At 46.5% G+C, this 26,325-nt stretch overlaps 1 protein-coding gene across 2 annotated transcripts in view; it reads left to right on the top strand.

The window, feature by feature from the left end:
* The first annotated feature begins 323 nt into the window (after nucleotides 1-323).
* The window catches only part of rmc1 (regulator of MON1-CCZ1), an 86,560-nt gene continuing 60,558 nt past the window's right edge, over nucleotides 324-26,325 (top strand). For both annotated transcript variants that reach the window (XR_005943363.1, XM_041190489.1), the window contains exons 1-5: nucleotides 324-481; nucleotides 8,826-8,902; nucleotides 24,129-24,213; nucleotides 24,323-24,379; nucleotides 24,472-24,558. Coding sequence is in view for 1 of the 2 variants with exons in the window: in XM_041190489.1 (XP_041046423.1) it covers nucleotides 365-481; nucleotides 8,826-8,902; nucleotides 24,129-24,213; nucleotides 24,323-24,379; nucleotides 24,472-24,558 (423 nt within the window). In the remaining variant the exon portion in view is untranslated. The remainder of the gene's footprint in view (nucleotides 482-8,825; nucleotides 8,903-24,128; nucleotides 24,214-24,322; nucleotides 24,380-24,471; nucleotides 24,559-26,325) is intronic.

The following is a 26,325-nucleotide window of genomic DNA, read 5'->3' as shown; positions in this document are numbered from 1 at the left end:
TTATTGTGCACTGATCCCTAAATCCCAAATTAACCCTTTTCTGCTGCAAGATGACTATGATATTTGAAGGCAATATGCAACCCCGGGAAACCGTTATGAGTGTTACTGCTGCAGGAAGTAAAAATAAAAAGATATAAAACTGAGAAGTGAAACTTCAGGTACTCCCCTGATACATAATCATCACATGAAGGGCTGCGCATGCGCACGGTTCAACCGGGCAATGGCTATCGCGCATGTGCAGTACTCGGAGGTGGGGATGGGACCGCGCGTGCGCGGCCAGACCATGGCAGCACCGCGCACGCGCAGTGCGGCGGGGAGCCGGATGTAAACAGCGGCGTTTGGACAGGCGGCTGAGGCGACGCTGATGGCGATGGCGGCACCGCAGCCGCAGGGATATTACCTGGAGCTGTGCGACACCCCGCTGCACTTCGAGAAAGTTTCCGCTGTCAATAACGTATTTTTCGATGAAGCCAATAAACAGGTGAGAGGGGGGAACGCGCGAGGACTCGAGTGCGGCTCGTCAATAACAAAAACCGACAGACCCCCCCCCCCCCCCCCCGTCCCGGCACCGCCGAGCGTGCGGCTCTCCCTCAGTACTGACCCTCCGACAGTGCGGCACTCCCTCAGTACTGACCCTCCGACAGTGTGGCTCTCCCTCAGTACGGACCCTCCGACAGTGCGGCCCTCCCTCGGTGCTGACCCTCTGACAGTGCGGCACTCCCTCGGTACTGACCCTCCGACAGTGCGGCACTCCCTCGGTGCTGACCCTCCGACAGTGCGGCACTCCCTCGGTGCTGACCCTCCGACAGTGCGGCACTCCCTCGGTGCTGACCCTCCGACAGTGCGGCACTCCCTCGGTGCTGACCCTCCGACAGTGCGGCACTCCCTCGGTGCTGACCCTCCGACAGTGCGGCACTCCCTCGGTGCTGACCCTCCGACAGTGCGGCACTCCCTCGGTGCTGACCCTCCGACAGTGCGGCACTCCCTCGGTACTGACCCTCCGACAGTGCGGCACTCCCTCGGTACTGACCCTCCGACAGTGCGGCACTCCCTCGGTACTGACCCTCCGACAGTGCGGCACTCCCTCGGTACTGACCCTCCGACAGTGCGGCACTCCCTCGGTACTGACCCTCCGACAGTGCGGCACTCCCTCGGTACTGACCCTCCGACAGTGCGGCACTCCCTCAGGGCTGACCCTCCGACAGTGCGGCACTCCCTCGGTACTGACCCTCCGACAGTGCGGCACTCCCTCGGTGCTGACCCTCCGACAGTGCGGCACTCCCTCGGTGCTGACCCTCCGACAGTGCGGCACTCCCTCGGTACTGACCCTCCGACAGTGCGGCACTCCCTCGGTACTGACCCTCCGACAGTGCGGCACTCCCTCGGTACTGACCCTCCGACAGTGCGGCACTCCCTCAGGGCTGACCCTCCGACAGTGCGGCACTCCCTCAGGGCTGACCCTCCGACAGTGCGGCACTCCCTCGGTACTGACCCTCCGACCGTGCGGCCCTCCCTCGGTGCTGACCCTCCGACCGTGCGGCCCTCCCTCGGTGCTGACCCTCCGACCGTGCGGCCCTCCCTCGGTGCTGACCCTCCGACCGTGCGGCCCTCCCTCGGTGCTGACCCTCCGACCGTGCGGCCCTCCCTCGGTGCTGACCCTCCGACCGTGCGGCCCTCCCTCGGTGCTGACCCTCCGACCGTGCGGCCCTCCCTCGGTGCTGACCCTCCGACCGTGCGGCCCTCCCTCGGTGCTGACCCTCCGACCGTGCGGCCCTCCCTCGGTGCTGACCCTCCGACCGTGCGGCCCTCCCTCGGTGCTGACCCTCCGACCGTGCGGCCCTCCCTCGGTGCTGACCCTCCGACCGTGCGGCCCTCCCTCGGTGCTGACCCTCCGACCGTGCGGCCCTCCCTCGGTGCTGACCCTCCGACCGTGCGGCCCTCCCTCGGTGCTGACCCTCCGACCGTGCGGCCCTCCCTCGGTGCTGACCCTCCGACCGTGCGGCCCTCCCTCGGTGCTGACCCTCCGACCGTGCGGCCCTCCCTCGGTGCTGACCCTCCGACCGTGCGGCCCTCCCTCGGTGCTGACCCTGCGACCGTGCGGAAAAAGTTCCATTTTGCATGCCCTTTGTTTTCTGCCAGCCGGCCAGCCAATCTTCTATCCATGGTAATATTACCCACTATACCGTGAGTTTTTATTTCCTGCAATAACCTTTGATGTGACACCTTATCAAATTCCTTCTGGAAATCCGAGTCCAGTATGTCTCCTGGCTCCCCTTCATCCACAGCTCATGTTACTCCTCCAAAGAACTCTAATAATTTGGTTAAACATGATTTCCCTTTCACAAAACTGTGCTGACTCATCCCGATTACTTTGTGTTTTTGGAAGTCCCCAGCTATCACCTCTTTAATGATCGACTCTAACACCTTTTCCACGACAGACGTTGAGCTAACTGGCCCATAGTTTCCTGTCCTCTGCCTCCCTCCCTTCTTGAATAGAGGGGTTATATTTGCTACTTCCAGCCTGATGAAACCTTTCCAGAATCTAGGAAACTTTGAAAAATTAACACCAACACACCTACTACCTCATTAGCCGCCTCTTTTAAGACGAAATCCATCTGGACCCGGAGACTTGTTAGCCCACAGCTCCACCAGTTTGCTCAGTACTGTTTCCCTAGTAATTGTAATGTCACCAAGTTCCTCTCTCTGCTCCACCTTCCTCCTGATTTATAGCTATTACTGGAATGTTTTTTATATCATCTGTAGTGAAGACAGGAGCAAAATATTTGTTCATTTGATCTGCCATTTCCTTATTATCTACTATTAACTCCCCATTCTCACTCTCTGGAGGACCAACACTCACCTTACCTACTCTTTTCCTGTTTGAAAACCCATAGAAACTCTTTCTTTCTATTCGTTTTTACATTTTTAGTTAGCTTCCTCTCATACTCTAATTTCTTTCTCCTCATTAACCTTTTAGTCATTTTTTGCTATTTTTTATATTCTGACCAATCATTGACCTGCTGCTCATCTTTGCGCAGTTATATACTTTTTCCTTAAATTTCATGCTTTCCCTAACTTCTTTAGTTAACCACGGATGGTGGATCCTCCCTTTAGAAGTATAATTATTGAGTATTCTGAAAAATTCCCTTAAATGCCTGTTACTGTTTCTTATTGATCTGTCCCCTAGCCTAGTATCCCAGTTCACTTCAGCTAGCTCAGCTTTCGTGTCTGTCATGATAATAGCTGATTGTGGTTGTGGACTCCAGTGTTAGATACTATATGGTACTCCGTACAATATATGGGGGTCACCTGATCAGGTCAGATAGCACATGTTGGAACCTGTCTTGATAGAGTTCAGACGGTACAGATACGTTACCATGTTAGGAACATGTGTTGTCGATAAAGTTAGCTCAGCTACAATGTTGACAGCCTATGTGCATCATTAAACAAAGAAACAAAAAACAAGGCATAGTGTCAGGAGTAAACTAAAAGCATCAGTGGAAGTTCTGAAACCACTGCAGAGCTCAGTTTGGAGGCTAATCTCACTGAAAACTGGAGGAGGTTCCAGCAGCGATTCGAACTGCACCTCACAGCAATGGGCGGTGATTAAAAAAAAGACCCTCCGGTTACAGTCTTCCATCTGTCTTCATGCAGCTGGGGAAGAAGCCCCAGAAGTCTATAACATCCACATTTGAAAGTGATGAGAAACAAAATGACGGAAAAGAAATTCGAAGCCCACTGCAGCCCTAAGAACAACATCATGTATGAAAGATACAGACTTTTTTTTACATGCACACAAGACAGTGACAACAGTAGGCAACTCGGCTGAGAAAATGAGCCAAGTCGTGTGAAATTGGAGAGCTTAACGCATCACTCATTCAGGATAGAATAATTTGCGGGATTGTAAATTACTCCCTGAGAGAACGGCTTTTGAAAGAAGTTGATCTCATGCTGGAGAAAGCAATAAATATCTGCAGAGTGGCAGAGACAATGAAATGCCAGATTGAACAGATGACAGAAGATGATAATCCGCACCCAGCCAAACAGTTAGATGCGGTTAAACAGAAATAGCCCAGGGAAAGAACAAATAACCCGAAGGTAAAAAAAAAACTGGTGTTAAAATATTTTAAATACAGCTGATGTGGAACAGAGCGTGTGCCATTTAGTTGTCTAGCCTACCGAAAGCAGTGTAAAAATGTGATAAGCTCGCTTCACTCAGATGTGTAAACCGAAGAAATGCACATGATTGCAGATGATGACAGATACTGAAACTGGTTTTCGTTGGTACAGCAATAACAAATTCCAAAGAAGACAAATGGAAGGTGGATTTAAAAATTGCCAACATGATGGTGAATTTCAAGCTTGATGCCGGTGCACAGGTAAATGTGATTCCCATAAGCCTGTATCATTAGATAAGGAAGGAAAAACAGCTAACTAAAACAAAAGTGAAGCTGTCCACTTACACAGGTGAAAAAGTTGCTGTAAAAGGCAAGTGCACATTTAAAGTGAACTACAAAAAACAGTCTTAAGCATTTCCATTCATAGTGGTGAAAAATGATGCAAAACCCACTCTTGGAATCATAGCTTGTGCAAAATCTGAAGCCAATCAAGAGAATAATGACTGTCACCATTGATGACATCCTGAGTGAGTATAAAGATGTGTTCCAGGGGATTGGCTGCCTAAAAAGAGAACACACCATCAAGATTGGCGAAACTGTGACACCCAAAATACACCCACCCAGGAAAATGAGAGACTGACTGAAAGCAGAGTTGGACAGAATGGACAAACTTCACATCATTAAGATAATTGAAGAATCAACAAAATGGGTTAATCCAATTGTAATTGTAGAAAAATCAGATGGGAATCTGCCTGGATCCCAGAGATCTAAACCAGGCAGTACAAAGAGATCATTACCAGCTGCCCACAGTAGTAGAGATCATGTGTAAGCTAGCTGACATTAAATACTATACAGCCTTCGATGCGAGTTCAGGCTTCTGTCAGGTCAAGCTGGATGAATGCAGCTCCTATCTCTGTACCTTCATCATACAATACAGGCAATACAGGTTTTCACGCTTACCTTTTGGTATTAATTCAGCACCAGAAGTGTTCCACAGAACAGTGAAGCAGCTGTTTAAAGGGTTAGAGGGCATGAGAACCTATATTGATGATGTGCTGGTCTGGGGAGCCTCACGAGAAGAACACGACCACAGACTGAAGCAGGTGCTGGCCAGAGCTAGAGAAAGGAATCTCAAGTTAAAGAGGAAAAAGTGCAAAACAGGTCTTCATGAAATCAAATACTTGGGGCATGTGCTAACAAGTGAGGGACTGAAGCTGGACCCAAGTAAAGTCAAAGCAGTCGTGAACATGCCACCCCCAGAATGTAAGAAAGACTTGGAGAGGTTTTTGGGAATGATGACCCATCCTGGGAAATTCATTCCGAACATGTCAGACCTGACAGCATCTCCCAGAGAACTTCCACAAAATGATGTGGAATGGCACTGGGAACAAAGTCTCTATGAAGCTTTGACCAGCCTGAAGAGAACACTGACTCAAGTACCAGTATTACGATGTCAGTCAGCTGGCCAAGATCTCAGTAGACACTTCAAAGACTGGCCTGGGAGCTGTCCTCTTGCAAAATGAGGCACCAGTGGCATACACTTCAAAGACAGTGACTGAAGCACAGCAGCGGTATGTCCAAATAGAGAAGGAAATGCGAGCAATTGTGTTTGGCCTAGAATGCTTCCACCAGTTTGTCCACGCAACGACGTGGAGGTAGAGTCTGATCCCTAGCCTTTGGAAGCTGCACTTAAGCCCCTGAACTGTGCACCACCAAGAATCCAAAGATTACTGATGCATCTGTAGAAGTACTAGGTCAGAGTTAAGTACAAACTGGGCAAGGAAATGTACATCGCAGATACTTTGTCACGTGCATACCTACCTATCACAGAGGAAGAGGATAAAGAAACAGAAGCACAGGTTCATATGCTGACAAAGAACTTAGCTCTGGCTGTAACCAAACTGGATGAGATCAGGGCAGCGACCAAGAATGATGCCACCCTGAGAAATCTGCAGCAGATTGTGCAAACTGACAGGTCCACACGTCGGAGCGGAGCCCCTTCTGCTGGACAAGAGAACTGGAACTTTTGTGAGTAACTTCATGTAGCAGAAGAAATACTTTTCAAGGGAAAAAAGATCATAATTCCTGCCACACTGAGGAAAGAAATGCTGCAGCACATACATGAAAGTCACCTCAGCATAGGAACATGCAGGAGAAGAGCTCGAGATGTAGCGTATTGACCTGGAATGGGAGCACAAATCAGGGAAATGGTGAATGCATGTGCAGTGTGCAAAAAGTACAGTAAATCGCAGTAAAAAGAACCACTTCAACCACACAGTGTTCCTGAGAGGCCCTGGCAGAAAACTGGAGTGGACTTGTTCACATTTGACAACAGTGAGTACCTACCAGCAGTAGATTATTACTCAAAGATTTTTGAGACTCTGCTGCTGAGAAATGATAATAAGAACATCACTGTAATAAATGATTTAAAAACAGTTTTTGCTCACCGCAGCATACCTGAAATGCTGTTCCCACATAACTGTCCACAATTCTCAGGCACAGAGTTCCGCAAATTCACAGGACTGGAAGTTTTGCCACACCCCGTCAAGTCCCAAATATCCACAATCCAACGGAATGGTGGAACGTACCATGCAGATCTTAAAACACCAGTTGAAGAAGGCAAAGGTGGACAGAAGAGACCCCTTCCTGGTTGTGCTGGATTTCAGGATACTCCATTAGAGGGCATTGGATCATCTCCAGCACAGCTCCTGATGGGGAGAAAACTAAGAACTAAGCTTCCAACTGGGCCCCAACTATTATTTCCGCAGCCAGTGAGCTACAGCATGCAGGACCTGCTCAAACTGAGACAGCAGAAACAGTACTTTAATCCAGGTGCTTGGCCTCTGCCTGACCTGAACATGGGAGAGACAGTGAGGATTCAGCATGAAGGGATCTGGAATCCTGCTGTTGTCACATGAATCACAGGAGAACCAAGATCTTACTAAGTGCAGACTCCAAATGGACAACAGTACAGGAGAAACCAGAAATTCTAATGGAAAACAAATGAAATGCAACCTTGCTCTGAACCAGAAAGTGTAGCTGAGATCCCACCAGTGAAGCAACAGATAACCAGACAAAGCCTGAGAGTTCTGAAAACTATCCAAGGCATGATAATGGCACAAAGCTGGAGAAGGCCCCTTGTCCTTCAAAATCACTCCTATTACCATTCAGAACATCCAGTGGAAGAATTGTGAAAAAAAACAGAGATACAGAGATGAATAAAAGGCAAAACAGACTGATTAAAACAGAGAGAGAAATAATAGATAAGAGACTTTGCATACTTGAGTTGTATAAAAGTTTTTTTTAAAGAGGGAAATGTCATGATGATAGCTGATTGTGGTTGTGGACTCCAGTATTAGATACTATATGGTATTGTGTACTATATATGGGGTCACCTGACCTGGAGGTTGAAGGTCAGATAGTATATGTTGGAACCTGTCTTGGTAGAGTTCAGACACTGAAGCTATGTTAGGAAAATGTGTTATCCATAAAGTTAGCTCAGCTACAATGTCAGTGGCCTGTGTGCATCGTTAAATCAAAGAAACAAAAAACAAGACAGTGCCCACATAGTTGCCCTTATTTAAGTTTAAATTTTCCGGGTCCTCGATTCGTCTGCTCTATTGCCTCTGGATCCCCTCTTCACTTCTCTTCTAGGTGGTGATTACTGCCTCCGGGGATAACTCACCTGCTCTTCTTTGGAAAAGTGAATGTTGCATCTTTTACATCCATGCAGGAAGATGGGGCCTAGGTTTAATGTCTCATCTGAAAGTCAACACCTTTGATGTCGCAGTTCCGTCTCAATGCTCCATCATTGGCAGCTGTCAAGGCCCTAAGCTCTAGAATTCCCTCCCAGCCCCCTCCATCTATTCCATTGTGGATCAAAAATCTGCCTAACTCAGCCTTGGATATATTCAGTGACCCAGCCTCCACTGCTGTCTGGGGGAGGGAATTCAAACACTAATGACCTTGCAAGAAATTCCTCCTCATCTCCATCTTAAATGGGAGACCCCCTATTTTGAAATTGTCCCCCTTAGTTCTAGAGGAAACATCCTCTCATCAACCCTAGCAAGCCCCCTCACAATCTTATGTGTTTCAATAAGGTTACCTCCCATTTTTCTACACTTCAATGAGTATTACTCAACCTTTCCTCATAGGCAACCGTTTCATCCCAGGAATCAGCCGAATGAATGTTCTCTGAACTGCTTCCAATGCAATTATGTCCCTCCTTAAGTAAGATGAACAAAACTGTACACAGTACTCTAGATGCAGTCTTACCAATGTCCTGTACAGTTGTAGCAAGACATCCCTACTTTTAGACTCCATCCCCCTCGCAATAAAGGCCAGCATTCTATTTACCGTCCTAATCATTTGCTGTACCTGTTTTCTGACCTTTTGCGATTCATGTACAAGAACACCCAGGTCCCTCTGGAAAGGCAGCATTCTGCAATCTCCTTTTAAAGTAATATTTCTTTCTATTTCTTTTCAATTCTTCCTGCTGAAGTGGACAACCTCACATTTTCCCACTTTTATATTCCACCTGACAAATTTTTGATCCCTCACTTAACCTGTCTATGTCCCTTTGTATATGAAATGATAAGCTTCCAACACTAAGCTTATAACTTGGTGATGGTATAGAAATTTATGATTTACTGGATTAGATAGCAGATTTTGTTTTTAAAAATGACTTTTTTCATTTGCTGCTCGTAGGTATTTGCTGTTCGATCTGGGGGAGCTACTGGTGTGGTGGTTAAAGGGCCCGATGACAAGAGCTGCATCTCTTTCAGGTAAGGTATGCTGTACAAACACAGCAAATGTTTTTCTTTACATTCATTCATGAGATGTGGGCGTCGCTGGCCAGGCCAGCATTAATTGCAAATCCATGTTGCCCTTGAGAAGGTGGTGGTGAGCCGCCGCCTTGAAACGCTGCAGTCCACGTGGTGTAGGTACACCCACAGTGCTGTTAGGGAGGGAGTTCCAGGAAGTTGACCCAGTGACGGCGAAGGAACAGTGATATATTTCCAAGTCAGGATGGTGAGTGGCTTGAAGGGAACTGCCAGGTGGTGGTGTTCCCATGTGTCTGCTGCCTTTGCCATTCTAGATGGTAACAGTCGTGAGTTTGGAAGGTGTTATCTAAGGAACCTTGGTGAGTTCCTGAAGTGCATCTTTTAGATGGTACACACTACTGCCTTTATGTGCCAGTGGTGGAGAGAGTAAATGTTTGTGGATGTGGTGCCAATCAAGTGGGTTGCTTTGTCCTGGATGGTGTCAAGCTTCTTTAGTGTTGTTGGAGCTTCATTCATCCAGGCAAGTGGGGAGTATCCCATCACACTCCTGACTTGTGCCTTATAGATGGTGGACAGGCTTTGGAGAGCCAGGAGATGAGTTATTTGCAACAGGATTCCTAGCCTCTAAGCTGCTCTTGTAGCCACAGAGTGGTATTTTCTGTGCCGTTTGGTGTCAGGCATGTTTGGCGGCATGAGTGGACAATATGGCAAAAAGGCCAAAAATCGACTGCACAGCGTCGTGAAACCGGCTCGCAATTGTTTGCGGGCTGCATTTCCTCAGCTGTTGGATGTCGGGAACCTCATTGTAATACATCTGCATATCATTATAAGGCCAGCTTGCCGGAATTACCCCCCCACCACCACGCTGGTGTAGAACACATCTTGATAAGTGTGACATGCAAAACTCAAGACTTACCACCAGGGCCTTGCTCACATCATGGACATCCGAGGAGTGGAAGTTGCTGGAAGCCCGACAACAACCACACACTGGAGGAATGTCCATGGCATACTGGGCAGATTCTGATGGATGGTGTCAAGCTTCTTGAGTGCTGTGGGAGCTGCACTCATCCAGGCAAGTGGGGAGTATCCACCGTGAAGAAGTTCACAGAAGTTGGTAAGTTACCGTTGAGGGTCTGCTCACAATGGATGTTGGTGGAGAGGAAGGTCCAGCTGTGTTTGGGAGAGGAAGATGTACCCAGGAGGGGGTGGGGGGGGGGGGAAGAGGAAGGCCTAGGATCGACTGGGAGAGGGAGAGATGTCAGCGGCGGTGAGATTGGGAGGCAGGGGAATGATGGTGTCTTGGGCTGGTGAACCAGCGTTGTGGCGGGGGGGGTGAGTTTGTTTGGGGGGGAACAAAGATGTCGGGGGTGGGTGAGTTTGTTGGGGAGTAACGAAAGTTCAGGAGGGTGGGTTTGGTGGGGGGTGGAGACGAAGGTGGCGGGGGAGGGTGGGCTTAGGAGTGGGGTGGAGACGAGGGTGCTGGGGGAGGGTGGGCTTAGGAGTGGGGGAGACGAAGGTGGTGGGGGAGCCAAAGTGTCAGTGGCTTGAGGTTGGGTGTGGGGGACAGGTTGGGAGGGAGAAGGGACTATGGGAGGAGGAGGAGGATGGGGTAATGATGGAGAAGATGGAGTGGAAGGTGTCAGGGAAAGGAGTGTGGAGAGGCAAGGGTGGAGTGTGATGAGGGGAGAGAGAAGTGCACAGAGGGGAGGGAGTAAGGGTGGGAGAAGGAGTAATAAATAGGCATTCACACAATTTTTATTCCATCTCATAAAATATTTGTTTTATTAATTTATGGGATGTGGATGTCACTGGCTAGGCCAGCATTTATTGCCTATCCTTAAGTGCCCTTGAGAAGGTCGGGGTGAGCTGCCGCTTTGAACTGCTGCAGCCCATGTGGTGTAGGTACACCCACTGTGCTGTTAGGAAGGGAGTTCTGACCCAGCAACAGTGAAGGAATGATGATATAGTTCCAAGTCAGGGTAGTGTGTGGTTTGGAGGGGAACTTGCAGGTGGTGGTGTTCCCTACCCTTGTCCTTCTTGATGGTAGTGGTTGTTGGTTTGGAAAGGAGCCTTGGTGAATTCCAGCAGTGCATCTTGTAGATGGTGCACACTGCTGTCACTGTTTGTCGGTGGTGGATGGAGTAAATGTTTGTGCCAGAGGTGTCAATCAAGGGGGCTGCTTTGTCCTGGATGGTGTCAGGAGGGGGTGGGGGGGGGGGGAAGAGGAAGGCCTAGGATCGACTGGGAGAGGGAGAGATGTCAGCGGCGGTGAGATTGGGAGGCAGGGGAATGATGGTGTCTTGGGCTGGTGAACCAGCGTTGTGGCGGGGGGGGGTGAGTTTGTTTGGGGGGGAACAAAGATGTCGGGGGTGGGTGAGTTTGTTGGGGAGTAACGAAAGTTCAGGAGGGTGGGTTTGGTGGGGGGTGGAGACGAAGGTGGCGGGGGAGGGTGGGCTTAGGAGTGGGGTGGAGACGAGGGTGCTGGGGGAGGGTGGGCTTAGGAGTGGGGGAGACGAAGGTGGTGGGGGAGCCAAAGTGTCAGTGGCTTGAGGTTGGGTGTGGGGGACAGGTTGGGAGGGAGAAGGGACTATGGGAGGAGGAGGAGGATGGGGTAATGATGGAGAAGATGGAGTGGAAGGTGTCAGGGAAAGGAGTGTGGAGAGGCAAGGGTGGAGTGTGATGAGGGGAGAGAGAAGTGCACAGAGGGTAGGGAGTAAGGGTGGGAGAAGGAGTAATAAATAGGCATTCACACAATTTTTATTCCATCTCATAAAATATTTGTTTTATTAATTTATGGGATGTGGATGTCACTGGCTAGGCCAGCATTTATTGCCTATCCTTAAGTGCCCTTGAGAAGGTCGGGGTGAGCTGCCGCTTTGAACTGCTGCAGCCCATGTGGTGTAGGTACACCCACTGTGCTGTTAGGAAGGGAGTTCTGACCCAGCAACAGTGAAGGAATGATGATATAGTTCCAAGTCAGGGTAGTGTGTGGTTTGGAGGGGAACTTGCAGGTGGTGGTGTTCCCTACCCTTGTCCTTCTTGATGGTAGTGGTTGTTGGTTTGGAAAGGAGCCTTGGTGAATTCCAGCAGTGCATCTTGTAGATGGTGCACACTGCTGTCACTGTTTGTCGGTGGTGGATGGAGTAAATGTTTGTGCCAGAGGTGTCAATCAAGGGGGCTGCTTTGTCCTGGATGGTGTCAAGCTTCTTTCATTGTTGGAGCTGCACTGAGCCAGACAATTGGACAGTATTCCATCACAGTCCTGACTTGTGCCTTGTTGATGGTGGACAGGCTTGTGAGTCAGGCAGTGAGTTACTTGTCACTTGATTCCTAGCCTCTGACCTGCTATTGTAACCACTGCACTTATATGGCTGGTCCAGTTCAGTTTCTGGTCAATGGTAAAACCCCCCCCCACCAGGATGTTGATATTGGGAATTCAGCGATGGTAATGCCATTGAATGTCATGGGGTGATGGTTAGTCTCTCTCTTACTGGAGATGGTCGTTACCTGACACTTGTGTGGGGTGAATGTTACTTGCCACTTGTCAGCCCAAGCCTGGATATTGTCCAGGTCTTGCTGCATTTGGATATGGACTGCTTCAGTATCTGAAGAGTCGCGAATGATGCTGAACATTGTGCAATCATCAGTGAACATCCCCACTTCTGACATTATGATGGAAGGAAGGTCATTGATGAAGCAGCTGAAGATGGTTGGGCCTAGGACACTACCCTGAGGAACTCCTGCAGTGATGTCCTGGAGCTGAGGTGACTGACCTCCAACAACCACAACCATCTTCCTTTGTGCTAAACATGATTCCAACCAGTGGAGAGTTTTCCCTCTGATTCCCATTGACTCCAGTTTTGCTAGGGCTCTTTGATGCCACACTCAGTCAAATGCTGCCTTGATATCAAGGGCAGTCACTCTCACCTCACCTCTGGAGTTCACCTCTTTTGTTCATTTTTGGAGCAAGGCTATAATGAGGTCAGGAGCTGAGTGACCCTGGCAGAACCCAAACTGAGCATCAGTGAGCAGGTTATTGCAAAGCAAGTGCCTCTTCATAGCACTGTTGATGACCCCTTCCATCACTTTTCTGATGATCGAGAGTAGATTAATGGGATGGTAATTGGCTTGGTTGGATTTGTCCTGCTTTTTGTGTGCAGGACATACCTGGGCAATTTTCCATGTAGCTGGGTAGACACCAGTGTTGTAGCTGTGCTGGAACAAATTGGCTCGGAGTGCAAGCCTTCAGATTTATTGCTGGAACCTTGTCAGGGCCCATAGCCTTTGCACTATCCAGTGCCTTCAGCCGTTTTTTGATAACATGTGGAGTAATTGAATTGGCTGAAGACTGACATCTGTGATTCTGGGGACCTCCAGAGGAGGCCGAGATGGATCATCCACTCAGCATGTCTGGCTGAAGATTGTAGCAAATACTTCAGCCTTATCTTTTGCACTGTTGTGCTGGGCTCCTCCATCATTAAGGATGGGGATATTTGTGGAGCCTCTTCCTCCTGCAGTGAGTTGTTTAATTGTCCACCACCATTCATGACTGGATGTTATTATATACAACTAGCTACCTCCACATTCAGTTGAAACACAAAAAAATGCTGGAAGCAATTCAGACCGTTAAGTGTGGAGAGAGAACGGGTTAATGCTTCAGATTGATAACCTTTTGTCTGGGAAAAGTTTGAGATGTAACAGATTATAAGAAAGTACAAAACTGGAGTGGGGTGGGGTGGTGGAGGAAAGAACAAAGGGAAGGCCTGTAATTTGGTTGACGGCAGGAGAAACTAAAAGATGGAAAGAAGATGGTATTGGGACAGGTGTGCAAAACAAAAGTTGGAGGTATATACAGCAGCAACAGCACCATGCCTTACAGATACACAAATTAGGAGCAGCAGTCGACCATTCGACTCCTTGAGCTTACTCTGCTATTCAATAAGATCTTATTGTAGCCTCAACACCTCTTTCCTTCCTACTCTCTGTACCTTTATAGGAGCCATCTGAACTCAGTGGGAACAAGGATTAAGATCTATACCAGGGCATGCTTTGTGCCTCTGAGCAAGGTGGAGCTGATTGGTAAAGTCGCCATGAATAACTTAATGTTCTTTTCAAGCAGCATCCTGTCCTCTTCCCCAGCACCTGCGCATCCATAGGTAGGAGCTAAGAAACTGGCTGGTTCCTGATTGTGGTGGTGCATTGCATCTGGGCTGTGTGATAGCCATGGTACCTTCCTCTGAAATCTTCATTTCCTCTTTGTGAGGAGAATTAAAAAGGGGAAATGGTCTTGAAAGCATGTTTGTTGATGCTTTTTAATAATTTGCCATCAATATGATAATGTTGAAATGGTCTCTTACTGTGAAGGAAAGATACTTTTGACAAAGCCAGTATTACACAACTGTTCATTATAAAGACAGAGCCACTTTAAGCACTATCTCAGCACAATTTTGCCAATAGTTACCAAGTCAGACTAAATTATTGTGCTTTTTAACAGTTTAACAGGAACATTTTTCTGCTTACACCGTATTAGAATTTGCTTGTGGCAACAACTTGCATTAATATAGCACCTGTCCCAAAGTGCTTCACGGGAGCATTATCAGACAGCAGACATAAGGAGATATTAGCCCAGCTGTCCAAAAGCTTGGCCAAAGAGGTAGGTTTTAAGGAGTGTTGTAGAGGAGGAGAGGGAGGTGAAGAGATTTATGTAGTGAATTCCAGAGTTTGAAACCTAGACGGATGAAAGCTCGCATGCCAGTGGTGTAGCAATTAAAATCAAGAATGCGCAAGAGACCAGAATCAGAACAGCACAGCGATCTTGGAGTGTTATAGGGCTAGACTGGTAGGTAATGGGAGTTTGTGCCAGTTAGATGTGTGGCAGCAGAGTTTTGGATGAGCTGACGTGGGTGGGGGTGGGGGTGGGTGGGGGGTGGGTGGGGGGGTGGGAGGGGCAAGGTTTGAGTCAGGCCAGGAGAATATGAACATAAAGTTGAGGATTTCAGCAACAGGTGAGCTGAGGAGGAGGATGACATGGAGTTGGAAATAGGCGGTCTTAATGATAGACGCAATGGGTCAGGAGTTCATTTTGACATGAAATGTGAAGTCAAGGGTACGATCTGTCTGATTCAGTCTCAGACAAGAGCCATTGAGGAGGATGGGATTAATGGTTAGAGAACAGAGTTTGTGGCAGAGTGTGAAGGCAATGACTGCAGTCTCCCCAATACTTCACAAAAAAATGTGTACTTTACAAAAAAGCTTCATTAATATGGATCTATCCTGTTGAAGTATCTTTGAAGTTAATGTTATAAAAGTGATGCGAGGTGGCAGTGGGTTGTTTCATGTATGTTTCATCTTTTCAGTAGCATGATGAGAGCAGCTTGAACAGTTTTGCTGCCTTGTCTGGCATTAATTAAAGGTACATTCTGTCGTAAAAATTAATATTTCTTGAATTACTGTAATGTCGAGAAATCGATGTGAGAGATGAAGGCTTACTATGCTCTCTTGATGTCTCTTTGTTCATTATTTAAACACGGCTGTAAATGTGCACAGTTTGGCTAGCTCCACTACCAATATGGCAGATACCAAAACATCATACAACCTTTTATCTGGTGACATCACCAACAAGAGTTTCTGGTGTTGTAAGGTGACAAATTGCAAATTTATAGTTGAATCTTGATACTTAGAACACAAGAAGTATGAAAAGGAGTAGACCATTCAGCCCCTCGAGCCTGCTCCGCCCTTCAATAAGATGGTGGCCGATCTCTAGCGTTTCGATTTCCACGTTCCCATCTAACCCGGTTAACCTTGTTAGGCAAGGGAATCAATCTACTTCTGCCTTAAAAATATTCAATGACTCTGCCTCCGCCACCTTCTGAGGCGGAGAGTTCCGAAGTCGCACAACCTTCTTGAGAAAAAATTTCTCCTAATCTGCCCTAAAAGGGTGACCCCCAATTTTAAAACAGCGCCCCCTAGTTCTGGACTCACCCACAAGAGGAAATATCCTATCAACGTCCACCTTGTCAAGGCCATTCAGGATCTTGTATACTTCAGTCAAATCACCCCTCACTCTTCTAAACTCCAGACAAGCCCAGTCTGTCCAACCTTTCCTCATAAGACAACCCGCTCATTCCAGGTATCAATCTAGTAAACCTCCTTTGAACCGCCTCCAATGCGTTTACATCTTTCCTTAAATACGGAGACTAAAACTGCACACAGTATTCAAGGTGCAGTCTCACCAACACCCTGTATAACTGAAGCGTAACATCCTTTTATGTTCAATCCCTCTTGTCAAAAAGGATAGCATTCCATTAGCCTTCTTAATTACTTGCTGTATCTGCAAACTAACTTTTTGTGACTCGTACTAGAACACCTAGATCCCGCTGCACCTCAGAATTATGCAGCCATTCTCCATTTAAGTAATTCTCTGCTTTTTTTATTCTTTCTGCCAAGTGATGGAATACTCTCCACTTGCCTGGATGAGTGCAGCTCCATCAACACTCAAGAAGCTTGACACCATGCATGACAAAGCAGTCCAATTGATTGGCACCCCATCCAAAAACATCCCTCCACTACCAACAGAGAGTGGCAGCAGTGTGTACCATCTACAAGATGCACTGCAGAAGCTCACTAATGCTCATTAGACAGCATCTTCCAAACCTACGACCACCACTACCTAGAAGGACAAGGGCAGCAGAAACATTGAAGCACCATCACTTGGAAGTTCCCCTCCAAGCCACTCACCATCCTGACTTGGAAATATATCGCCATTCCTTCACTGTTGCTGGGTCAAAATCCTGGAACTCCCTCCCTAACAGCACTGTGGGTGTACCTACACCACATGGACTGCAGCGGTTTAAGAAGGCAGCTCACCACCACCTTCTCAAGGGCAATTAGAGATGCGCTATTAATGTTGGCCCAGCCAGCATCACCCACATCCCATAAATTAATTAAAATAAAATGGTTAAAATGTAGAACTCACTACCGCATGGAGTGGCTGAGACGAATAGCGTAGATACATTTAAGGAGAAGCTGAATAAATACGTGAGGGAGAAAGGAATAGAAGGATATGGCAATGGGATAAGATGAAGTAGATGTGGAAGGAGGCTTGTGCAGAGCATAAATACCAGTTGGGCTGATTGGCCTGTTTCTGTGCTGTACGTTTGATGTAATTCTGTTTATCATGTTTTTACAAAACGTTGAGGTAACTATCTTATCTGGGTCAAAATCCTGGAACTCCCTCCCTAACAGCACTGTGGGTGTACCTACACCACATGGACTGCAGCGGTTTAAGAAGGCAGCTACCCCGCTCCCCCATCCCCACCCCCTTTCTGTTTTCCCCTCCTTTTCTTTTTTTTCCAATAAATTATATAGATTTTCCTTTTCCCACCTATTTCCATTATATAAAAAAAAAAAATTTTTTTTTTTTTACATCTTTTATGCTCTCCCCACCCCCACTAGAGCTATACCTTGAGTGCCCTACCATCCATTCTTAATTAGCACATTCGTTTAGATAATATCACCAACTTTAACTTTAACACCTATGTGTTCTTTTGTACTATTGTTGTTGACATCTTTTGATGATCTGCTTCTATCACTGCTTGTTTGTCCCTACAACCACACCCCCACTCCACCTCTCTCTCTCTCTCTCTCTCCGCCCCCCCCACACACACACCTTAAACCAGCTTATATTTCAACTCTTTCTTGGACTTGAACTCAAGTTCTGTTGAAGGGTCATGAGGACTCGAAACGTCAACTCTTTTCTTCTCCGCCGATGCTGCCAGACCTGCTGAGTTTTTCCAGGTAATTTTGTTTTTGTTTTGGATTTCCAGCATCCGCAGTTTTTTTGTTTTTATCTCTGTGTTTAATTGACTGCCACTGCTCTTCAAGAAATGCCTACTTCCTTGAAGAAGTTCTGTTCTTTTCTGCGACAAGATTTCCGTTCCTCTCTTTTGCCCTGCTCCCCTTCCTTGCTTTCCATTTCCCTCCTGGTGTTTGACAAGGTGTTTACTAAAACCCGCTTTCACAGCCACATCTCCTTTCTCAGTGACTGTCTCCATCTCCGACTTACCCCACGTAGATTTCAACTGAAATTCCACCCCTCATGTTTCGAACCCACCCAGGATTACAGGTATCTCCGGGACATAAAACGTTTCTCGGACTGCTGTTCCCGTCACATTCTGAAATCTACACTCAGTGCCATGCGCCGCCATATGAACACTCGACCTCTCCCTCCAGCAGCAGCGCCGCACCCTTTTTCAGAGCTGCGCGTGCCCCCAGTTTCATTTTATCCTTCGGCTCATCCGACGCCTCAACAAGAAACTTTTTCTCTTTCTCTCAAGTGCTAAGGAACGCAAGCTCCAACAACTCATCGATACCAACACCCATCTAGGACCCTCCACCCCGTCCTGTCCCTCCGTCCCCACCCCATCTTCCAATCCCAACCCCAGCCGTGTATTCACTATACCCCCTGACCTTCCCCTCTCCGATGCTGAACGTTTAGTGCTCAGCAAAGGACTTAGTTTCATACCCTTACGCCCTCACCTCAATGAATTTCGGGCTCGGCATGATACTGAACTCTTCTTCCGCCATCTTCGTCTCCGGGCTCGCTTCTTTGGGCAGGAGTCCTTTCCCAGTTCAACGGATCCTTTTACCCTCAGGTCCAACACTGACATTGTCATCAAACCCGTTGACAAGGGTGGTGCTGTTGTTGTCTGGCGCACTGACCTCTACCTCGCAGAGGCTGAGCGTCAACTCGCAGACACTTGCTCCTACCTCTCCCTGGACCATGACCCCACCACTGAACATCAAACCATTGTTTCCAGGACTGTCACTGACCTCATCTCCTCTGGGGATCTCCCTCCCACAGCTTCCAACCTGATAGTCGCCCAACCTCGGACGGCCCGCTTCTATCTCCTACCCAAAATCCACAAACAGAACTGCCCCGGTAGACCGATCGTGTCAGCTTGCTCCTGCCCCACAGAACTCATTTCTCGTTATCTTGACTCCCTTCTCTCTCCCCTTGTCCAGTCCCTTCCCACCTACATCCGTGATTCCTCTGACACCTTACGTCACATCAACAATTTCCAGTTCCCTGGCCCCAACCGCTTCCTCTTCACCATGGACGTCCAATCCCTCTACACCTCCATCCCCCACCAGGATGGTCTGAGGGCCCTTAGCTTCTTCCTCAAACAGAGGCCCGAACAATCCCCATCCACCACTACTCTCCTCCATCTGGCTGAACTTGTTCTCACGCTGAACAATTTCTCCTTCAACTCCTCTCACTTCCTCCAAATAAAAGGTGTGGCTATGGGTACCCGCATGGGCCCCAGCTATGCCTGTCTCTTTATGGGATATGTGGAACATTCCTTGTTCCAGTCCTACTCCGGCCCCCTTCCACAACTCTTTCTCCGGTACATCGATGATTACTTCGGTGCCGCTTCGTGCTCTCGTCGGGACTTGGAAAAATTTATTAATTTTGCTTCCAATCTCCACCCCTCCATCATTTTCACGTGGTCCATCACTGACACTTCCCTTCCCTTCCTTGACCTCTCTGTCTCAATCTCTGGTGATAGACTGTCCACCAATATCCATTACAAACCCACCGACTCCCACAGCTATCTCGACTACAGCTCCTCACACCCCGCTTCCTGTAAGGACTCCATCCCATTCTCTCAGTTCCTTCGCCTCCGTCGCATCTGTTCCGATGATGCTACCTTCAAAAACAGTTCCTCTGACATGTCCTCTTTCTTCCTTAACCGAGGTTTTCCACCCACGGTCGTTGACAGGGCCCTCAACCGTGTCCGGCCCATCTCCCGCGCATCTGCCCTCACGCCTTCTCCTCCCTCCCAGAAACATGATAGGGTCCCCCTTGTCCTCACTTATCACCCCACCAGCCTCCACATTCAAAGGATCATCCTCCGCCATTTCCGCCAACTCCAGCATGATGCCACCACCAAACACATCTTCCCTTCATCCCCCTTATCGGCATTCCGTAGGGATCGCTCCCTCCGGGACACCCTGGTCCACTCCTCCATCACCCCCTACTCCTCAACCCCCTCCTATGGCACCACCCCATGCCCACGCAAAAGATGCAACACCTGCCCCTTCACTTCCTCTTTCCTCACCGTCCAAGGACCCAAACACTCCTTTCAAGTGAAGCAGCATTTCACTTGCATTTCCCCCAACTTAGTCTACTGCATTCGTTGCTCCCAATGTGGTCTCCTCTACATTGGAGAGACCAAACGTAAACTGGGCGACCGCTTTGCAGAACACCTGCGGTCTGTCCACAAGAATGACCCAAACCTCCCTGTCGCTTGCCATTTTAACACTCCACCCTGCTCTCTTGCCCACATGTCTGTCCTTGGCTTGCTGCATTGTTCCAGTGAAGCCCAACGCAAACTGGAGGAACAACACCTCATCTTCCGACTAGGCACTTTACAGCCATCCGGACTGAATATTGAATTCAACAACTTCAGGTCGTGAGCCCCATCCCCACCCCCTTTCTGTTTCCCCCTTCCTTTTCTTTTTTTTCCAATAAATTATATAGATTTTCCTTTTCCCACCTATTTCCATTACATAAAAAAAAAATTTTTTTTTTTACATCTTTTATGCTCTCCCCACCCCCACTAGAGCTATACCTTGAGCGCCCTACCATTCATTCTTAATTAGCACATTCGTTTAGATAATATCACCAACTTTAACTTTAACACCTATGTGTTCTTTTGTACTATTGTTGTTGACATCTTTTGATGATCTGCTTCTATCACTGCTTGTTTGTCCCTACAACCACACCCCCACTCCACCTCTCTCTCTCTCTCTCTCTCTCTCTCCGCCCCCCACACACACACCTTAAACCAGCTTATATTTCAACTCTTTCTTGGACTTCTGTTGAAGGGTCATGAGGACTCGAAACGTCAACTCTTTTCTTCTCCGCCGATGCTGCCAGACCTGCTGAGTTTTTCCAGGTAATTTTGTTGTGGTTTTTAACTATCTTATCCGCTGCTGAGTGATTGCAGAAAGAGTACAGACCACATGGTGTCACTCTTTCAACATTCTCAGCTCTGCAGTCAAATGCGCAACTTCGTTATTTTCTGCTCTGCTGTGAAAAAAGAGTCATGTGGTCCCGACATTTAACTGTCTGCCCCTCCACAAATGCTGCCAGACCTGCTGAGCTTTTCCAGCAAATAATTGTTTTCATTTCATCATTTTCTGGCTAACTTCAGTGCAGTGCATCTTTTAGAAAAGGAAGACTTGCATTTATATGCAAAACTTGTGTGACTACTGGACGATTCAAAGTGTTTTACAGACAATGGCGTGTCATTACTGTCGTAATGCAGGAAACGTTATGTAGGAGTGCCCGATATGCATTCAGCAAACTTCCACAAACAGCAATGTGACAATGACTAGACATTTGTCGCCTGTCTTTTGTGATGTTAATTGAGGGATAAATATTGACCAGGACAGTGGGTGGGTTGGTGGGGGGAGTTTAACTCCCCTGCTATTTTTCAAAATGAAGCCATGGGGTCTTTTACATCCACCCGAGCAGGCAGATGGGGCCCATGACTTAACGTCTCATCTGAAGGACAGTACCTTAGTCAGTACTGCACTGGAGTCAGCGTTGATTTTTATGTTCAAGCCCTGGAGTGGGATTTGAACCCAGAACCTTGTGATTGAGAGACGAGAGTATTATCACATCTCTGATTGTTTATAAAATATTGTTTATTATTGAATCCTACAAACTGTAGAGCAAGAAAAAGCATAAATAGCTGCTTCATCTCTAGATAAAAACAAAAAAACTGCGGATGCTGGAAATCCAAAACAAAAACAGAATTACCTGGAAAATCTCAGCAGGTCTGGCAGCATCGGCGGAGAAGAAAAGAGTTGACGTTTCGAGTCCTCATGACCCTTCGACAGAACTAGTCTTACCCTGTGATGGATTTGTTTCTACTTATTAAATGTTCAGAGTTTAGCAACAACAATAGAAGTGTTTGACTTTTTGGGTATATGTGCGTTGCTTTGAAAGTGTGAATGGGTGTTTGAAAGTAGAAGTGGTGTAGCAAAAGGAACTGACTTCTGATTCGGTTTTTAAAAAGACATTTCTGTAGCCAGTGGGCTTTCAATGTGTTTTTTTTAGAAGGTGTCTATTTAATGGGCGTAATTTTGCTGAAACATTAATGGGATGTTAATGACACATGCTATTATTAATGTGCAAATCAGTCAACAAGTTCAGGGGCTGAAGAGATACACCACGAGCTGTGCGTCTTTAGATGTTGCTGCTTCATTTATGCCCCTTGCTGTTTGCCTCATCTTGCCCTTAGCTTCCCTGTTAGTTTTTAGAACTTGCTGTATTTGCACATTAATTATCCATTAAACTCAGCACAGACAGTTAGGGCTTGTGATTAACAGCGGAAGTACACTTTTAACCCTTGATAATTGTTAATTTCCCCTATCCAGATTGTGGTTTGAAGTTGTGAACTCCAAGCTAGTTGATGACACTAAATTAGGAGGCACAGTAAATAGAAAGGGGTAGTAAATTACACAGTTACAGGTTAAAATGATTGCAGAACTGTGGCAAAGGGAGTTCAATATGGATCTAAGAGAAAAATCTGAATTATTTCCTAAAAGTCAGAGACTGGGAGCTGTAGCAGAGGAAAAGGATTTGGGTGTGTAGGTGTACAAATCACTAAGAGGTAATGGACAGCTCCAAAAAGTAATCAAAAGTGGAATGCTGGACTTTATCTCAAAAGTTGGCAACATTCAAAGGGCATGAAATCTTGTTACAGTTTCAAACAGCCTTGGTCAGACACCATCTGGGGTAACTGTTCAGTTCTGGGCACTCGCACCTCAGAAGAGATATTTTTTTTAATTCATTCATGGGATGTGCGTGTTGCTGCTCATCCCTATTTGCCCTTGAGAAGGTGGTGGTGAGCTGCTGCCTTGAGCTGCTGCAGTCCTTGTGGTGTAGGTACACCCACTGTACTGTCAGGGAGGGAGTTCCAGGGACTTTTTTTTAAAAATTCATTCCGGGATGTGGGCTTCGCTGGCTGGGCCCAGCATTTGTTGCCCATCCCTAATTGCCCCTTGAGAAGGTGGTGGTGAGCTGCCTTCTTGAACCACTGCAGTCCATGTGGTGTAGGTACACCCACAGTGCTGTTAGGGAGGGAGTTCCAGGATTTGACCCAGCGACAGTGAAGGAATGGCGATATGTTTCCAAGTCAGCCTTAGAAGAGGTACAGAATGATACCGAGACTAAAAAGTTTAGGTTTCATAAACTTGGTATTTTTTCAAGTTTAGAAGGTTGAATATTGACTTAATTGAAGTGTTAAATATGATTAATGGAATCACGGGAGTCCAGAAAAAGGGGACATAACCTTAAAATTAGAGCCAGGCTATTCAGGGGTGATGTCAGGAAGCACTTCTTCACACAAAAGTCTGTCGATATCTGGAACGCTCCCTCTCAAAAAGATGTTAAAACTGGGGGATCGGTTGAAAATTTCAAAACTGAGATTGACAGATTTTTGTTGGTCAAGGATGTTAAAGATTACAGAACCAAAATGGCTGGATGGAGTTGAGCTACAGATTAGCCATGGCCTAACTGAATGATGGTACAGATCCCAGAGGCTGTTTCTCTGTCCATGGGTGTCAGTCAGCTTGCCTTAGTGACATTATTCGTGAGTTAACCTTGATTTGATAGTGTCAGCACGTTATTTAAAGAGGGGCTTATCTGTTCCTCACCTGATATCCAAAGATGTTAATTTTCAACAGGGTCTCCTGGATACCAATCAAAAGTGAGAATACTGGTTAACTGTGCCCTCCAAAACCAAGAGTGTTGCTTGCAACATGGCATAGACTTAACATCACATTTGATTCTGTCTGATGAATAGGCTCAGCTACTTGCCAAATAAACAGCCATCGAGGGAGATGGCAATGAAAAGTAAACTCTACCAACTTTCAACCCCTGCTGTGACTATATATACTGGGTTGTACTGGGAAGTGGAAACGCTCTCCACAATCCACAGGTCTCCACTTTTTGCTCTGTTATGATGAAATTTAACTCCCCTCCCTACTGAGTCCTGAAAAAGAAGCAGTAGATTTTAAAACTTCATCTGTGTGCTTTTGTGGAACCCAAAACAGCGACCATTTGCCTCTTTCCCCCCTGTGTAATGACAGATTTTATGCTTCAGTCTTATTCTCATTTGGCCTAAAATCACCTTTATTATTCCTCTCAAAGAATGGAGGACAAAGGAGAAGTGAAGTGCATCAAATTTTCACTTGGGAACAAGATTCTAGCTGTGCAGAGAACTCCAAAGGCTGTGGTAAGGAAATGTTTTTACAAATGATGTCTTTTCTTTTTTAATAAGGTTTAGGGTTGGAAGGAAGTAGATTTGTGACAGCGCATGCCAAAATCTTTAATATTTTTTGCAGGATTTTATTAACTTCATTCCTGATCTACCTCAAACGGAGTACTCTCAAGAATGCAAGGTAACAATTATAATTAAAATTGTACAGTTTGAATGTAAAATGTCATTTCCTGCCCTTTTAAAAAGTATCTTTCTATTTTGTCCCTTCTGTAGACTAAAAATGCCAACATCTTGAGTTTCTGTTGGATCAGCGCTAATGAAATAATATTTATTACTGACCAGGGCATCGAGTTTTATCAGGTAAGCACCGTACATAATGAGGACAGGAAAAGCCCAAACTTTTTCCCCCCACACCATCCCAGTTAACCATCATCTTGTTTTATAAAGATTAGTGGAATGTTCAAGATTAACAAGAACCCAGTCATTGCAAATATAAGAGCAAAATATTGCAGATGCTGGAAATCTGAAATAAAGGCAGTGCTGGAAATACTCAGCAGGTCAGGCAGCATCTGCGAAGAGAGAAACAGCGTTAACGTTTCAGATTGATGAACTTGCATCAGAACTGGGATAAATTGAGATGTTTGAAGCAAATGAACTGGGGAATGGTAGAAAAAGAACAGAAGGGAAGGTCTGTGATAGTATGGAACAAAATAGATTAAATGACAAAAGCGTTAGGCTTGCAGGGCCTGTGATAGTATGGAACAAAAGAGAGATTAAAAGACAAAAGTGTTAGTCTTGCAGGGCCACAGGGAGTGGATTTGGGCAAGAAAATAAACAAAAGATGTGCCTAGAGCAGGTGTGCATGGCGGAATAATGAACAGCTGCTATCAAAAGCAAAAACAGGTGAAAAACAAGGTTAAAACATGCACAAAGAAGAGGACATAAACTGGGGGCAGTTCAAAGATGAGGGGGTCGTTCCTCAAGCTTGCGTTGAACTTCACTGGAACATTGAGCAGGGGCGGAGAATGAAAAAGATAAGTGACTGGAAGCTTGGGGTTGTGCTTGTGGATTAAACTGAGGTGTTCTGCAAAGCGACCACCCAATCTGTGTTTGGTCTCTCCAGTGTAGAGCAGACTACATTGTGAGCAGGAAATAGGGTTCACTAGATTGAAAGGAGTATTCATAGATTGCTGTTTGATGTGGAAGGACTGCTTGATACTTTGGATGATGAGGAGCGAGGAGGTGAAAGGACAGGTGTTAATACTTCTGACGAAGAGTCTTACGGACTCCAAACGTTAACTCTGCCTTTCTCTCCACAGATGCTGTGAGACCTGCTAAGTTTTTCCAGCATTTTCTGCTCTTGTTTCAGATTTCCAGCGTCTGCAGTATTTTGCTTTTATCTAAGAGAATTTATGCAGGAGGCAAACTTGAATTGGAGAAATGGTCAATAGCAAGTGAGTTTCTGGGTTGTAACCTGTTTTGGAAGTCAGATGAGGCCATGTTTTATGAATTTTCAGTTGAGGTTAGATTAGAATCTTTGTGGACATGAGCTTTTTCTGAACCATGGTCTTGCCACATCTACTAACAAGCATTATTGACATTACAGACTGTATTTCACAGTCAAGTCTTTCTGCCTTGTAACATTGATGAGCAGTGACTGATTTATTTTAATTTTCTCTTGGTACTCTGAATATATCCAAAAATATAGTCAATTGTCAGAAGGCTTGGGTTCTGCAATTTTCTTTTATATGCCACAATGACCGATGCAGTTGGTAAAGCGGAGTTACTTAAAAATCCCAGAGGAAACTTTAAACAACTGTCATAATCTATAATTTTATGTGTTATGTTTGAGATGCGACTCGAAATACAGGAATCAGACCATCAGTTCTCAAGACTTTACATTAAACTAAATGAAATATTTTATTAATTTTACACAGGTTAAAATATATATACATTGCTTCAAATTACTACTGTCATAACTTTTAACAAATTCCCAAACTAGTCTCCATTAAGGCAACAGCAAATTATAGACTTAACCAAACGCCGGGCAAAGCATTTTCTCCTTACGACTTCAAAGAACAAAAGAGCAAAGAAAAGTACAGCACAGGAACAGGCCCTTCGGCCCTC

Source organism: Carcharodon carcharias, chromosome 6 (assembly GCF_017639515.1).
Source record: "Carcharodon carcharias isolate sCarCar2 chromosome 6, sCarCar2.pri, whole genome shotgun sequence".
Lineage (NCBI taxonomy): Eukaryota > Metazoa > Chordata > Chondrichthyes > Lamniformes > Lamnidae > Carcharodon > Carcharodon carcharias.
This window is presented reverse-complemented; position numbering and strand designations above follow the sequence as displayed.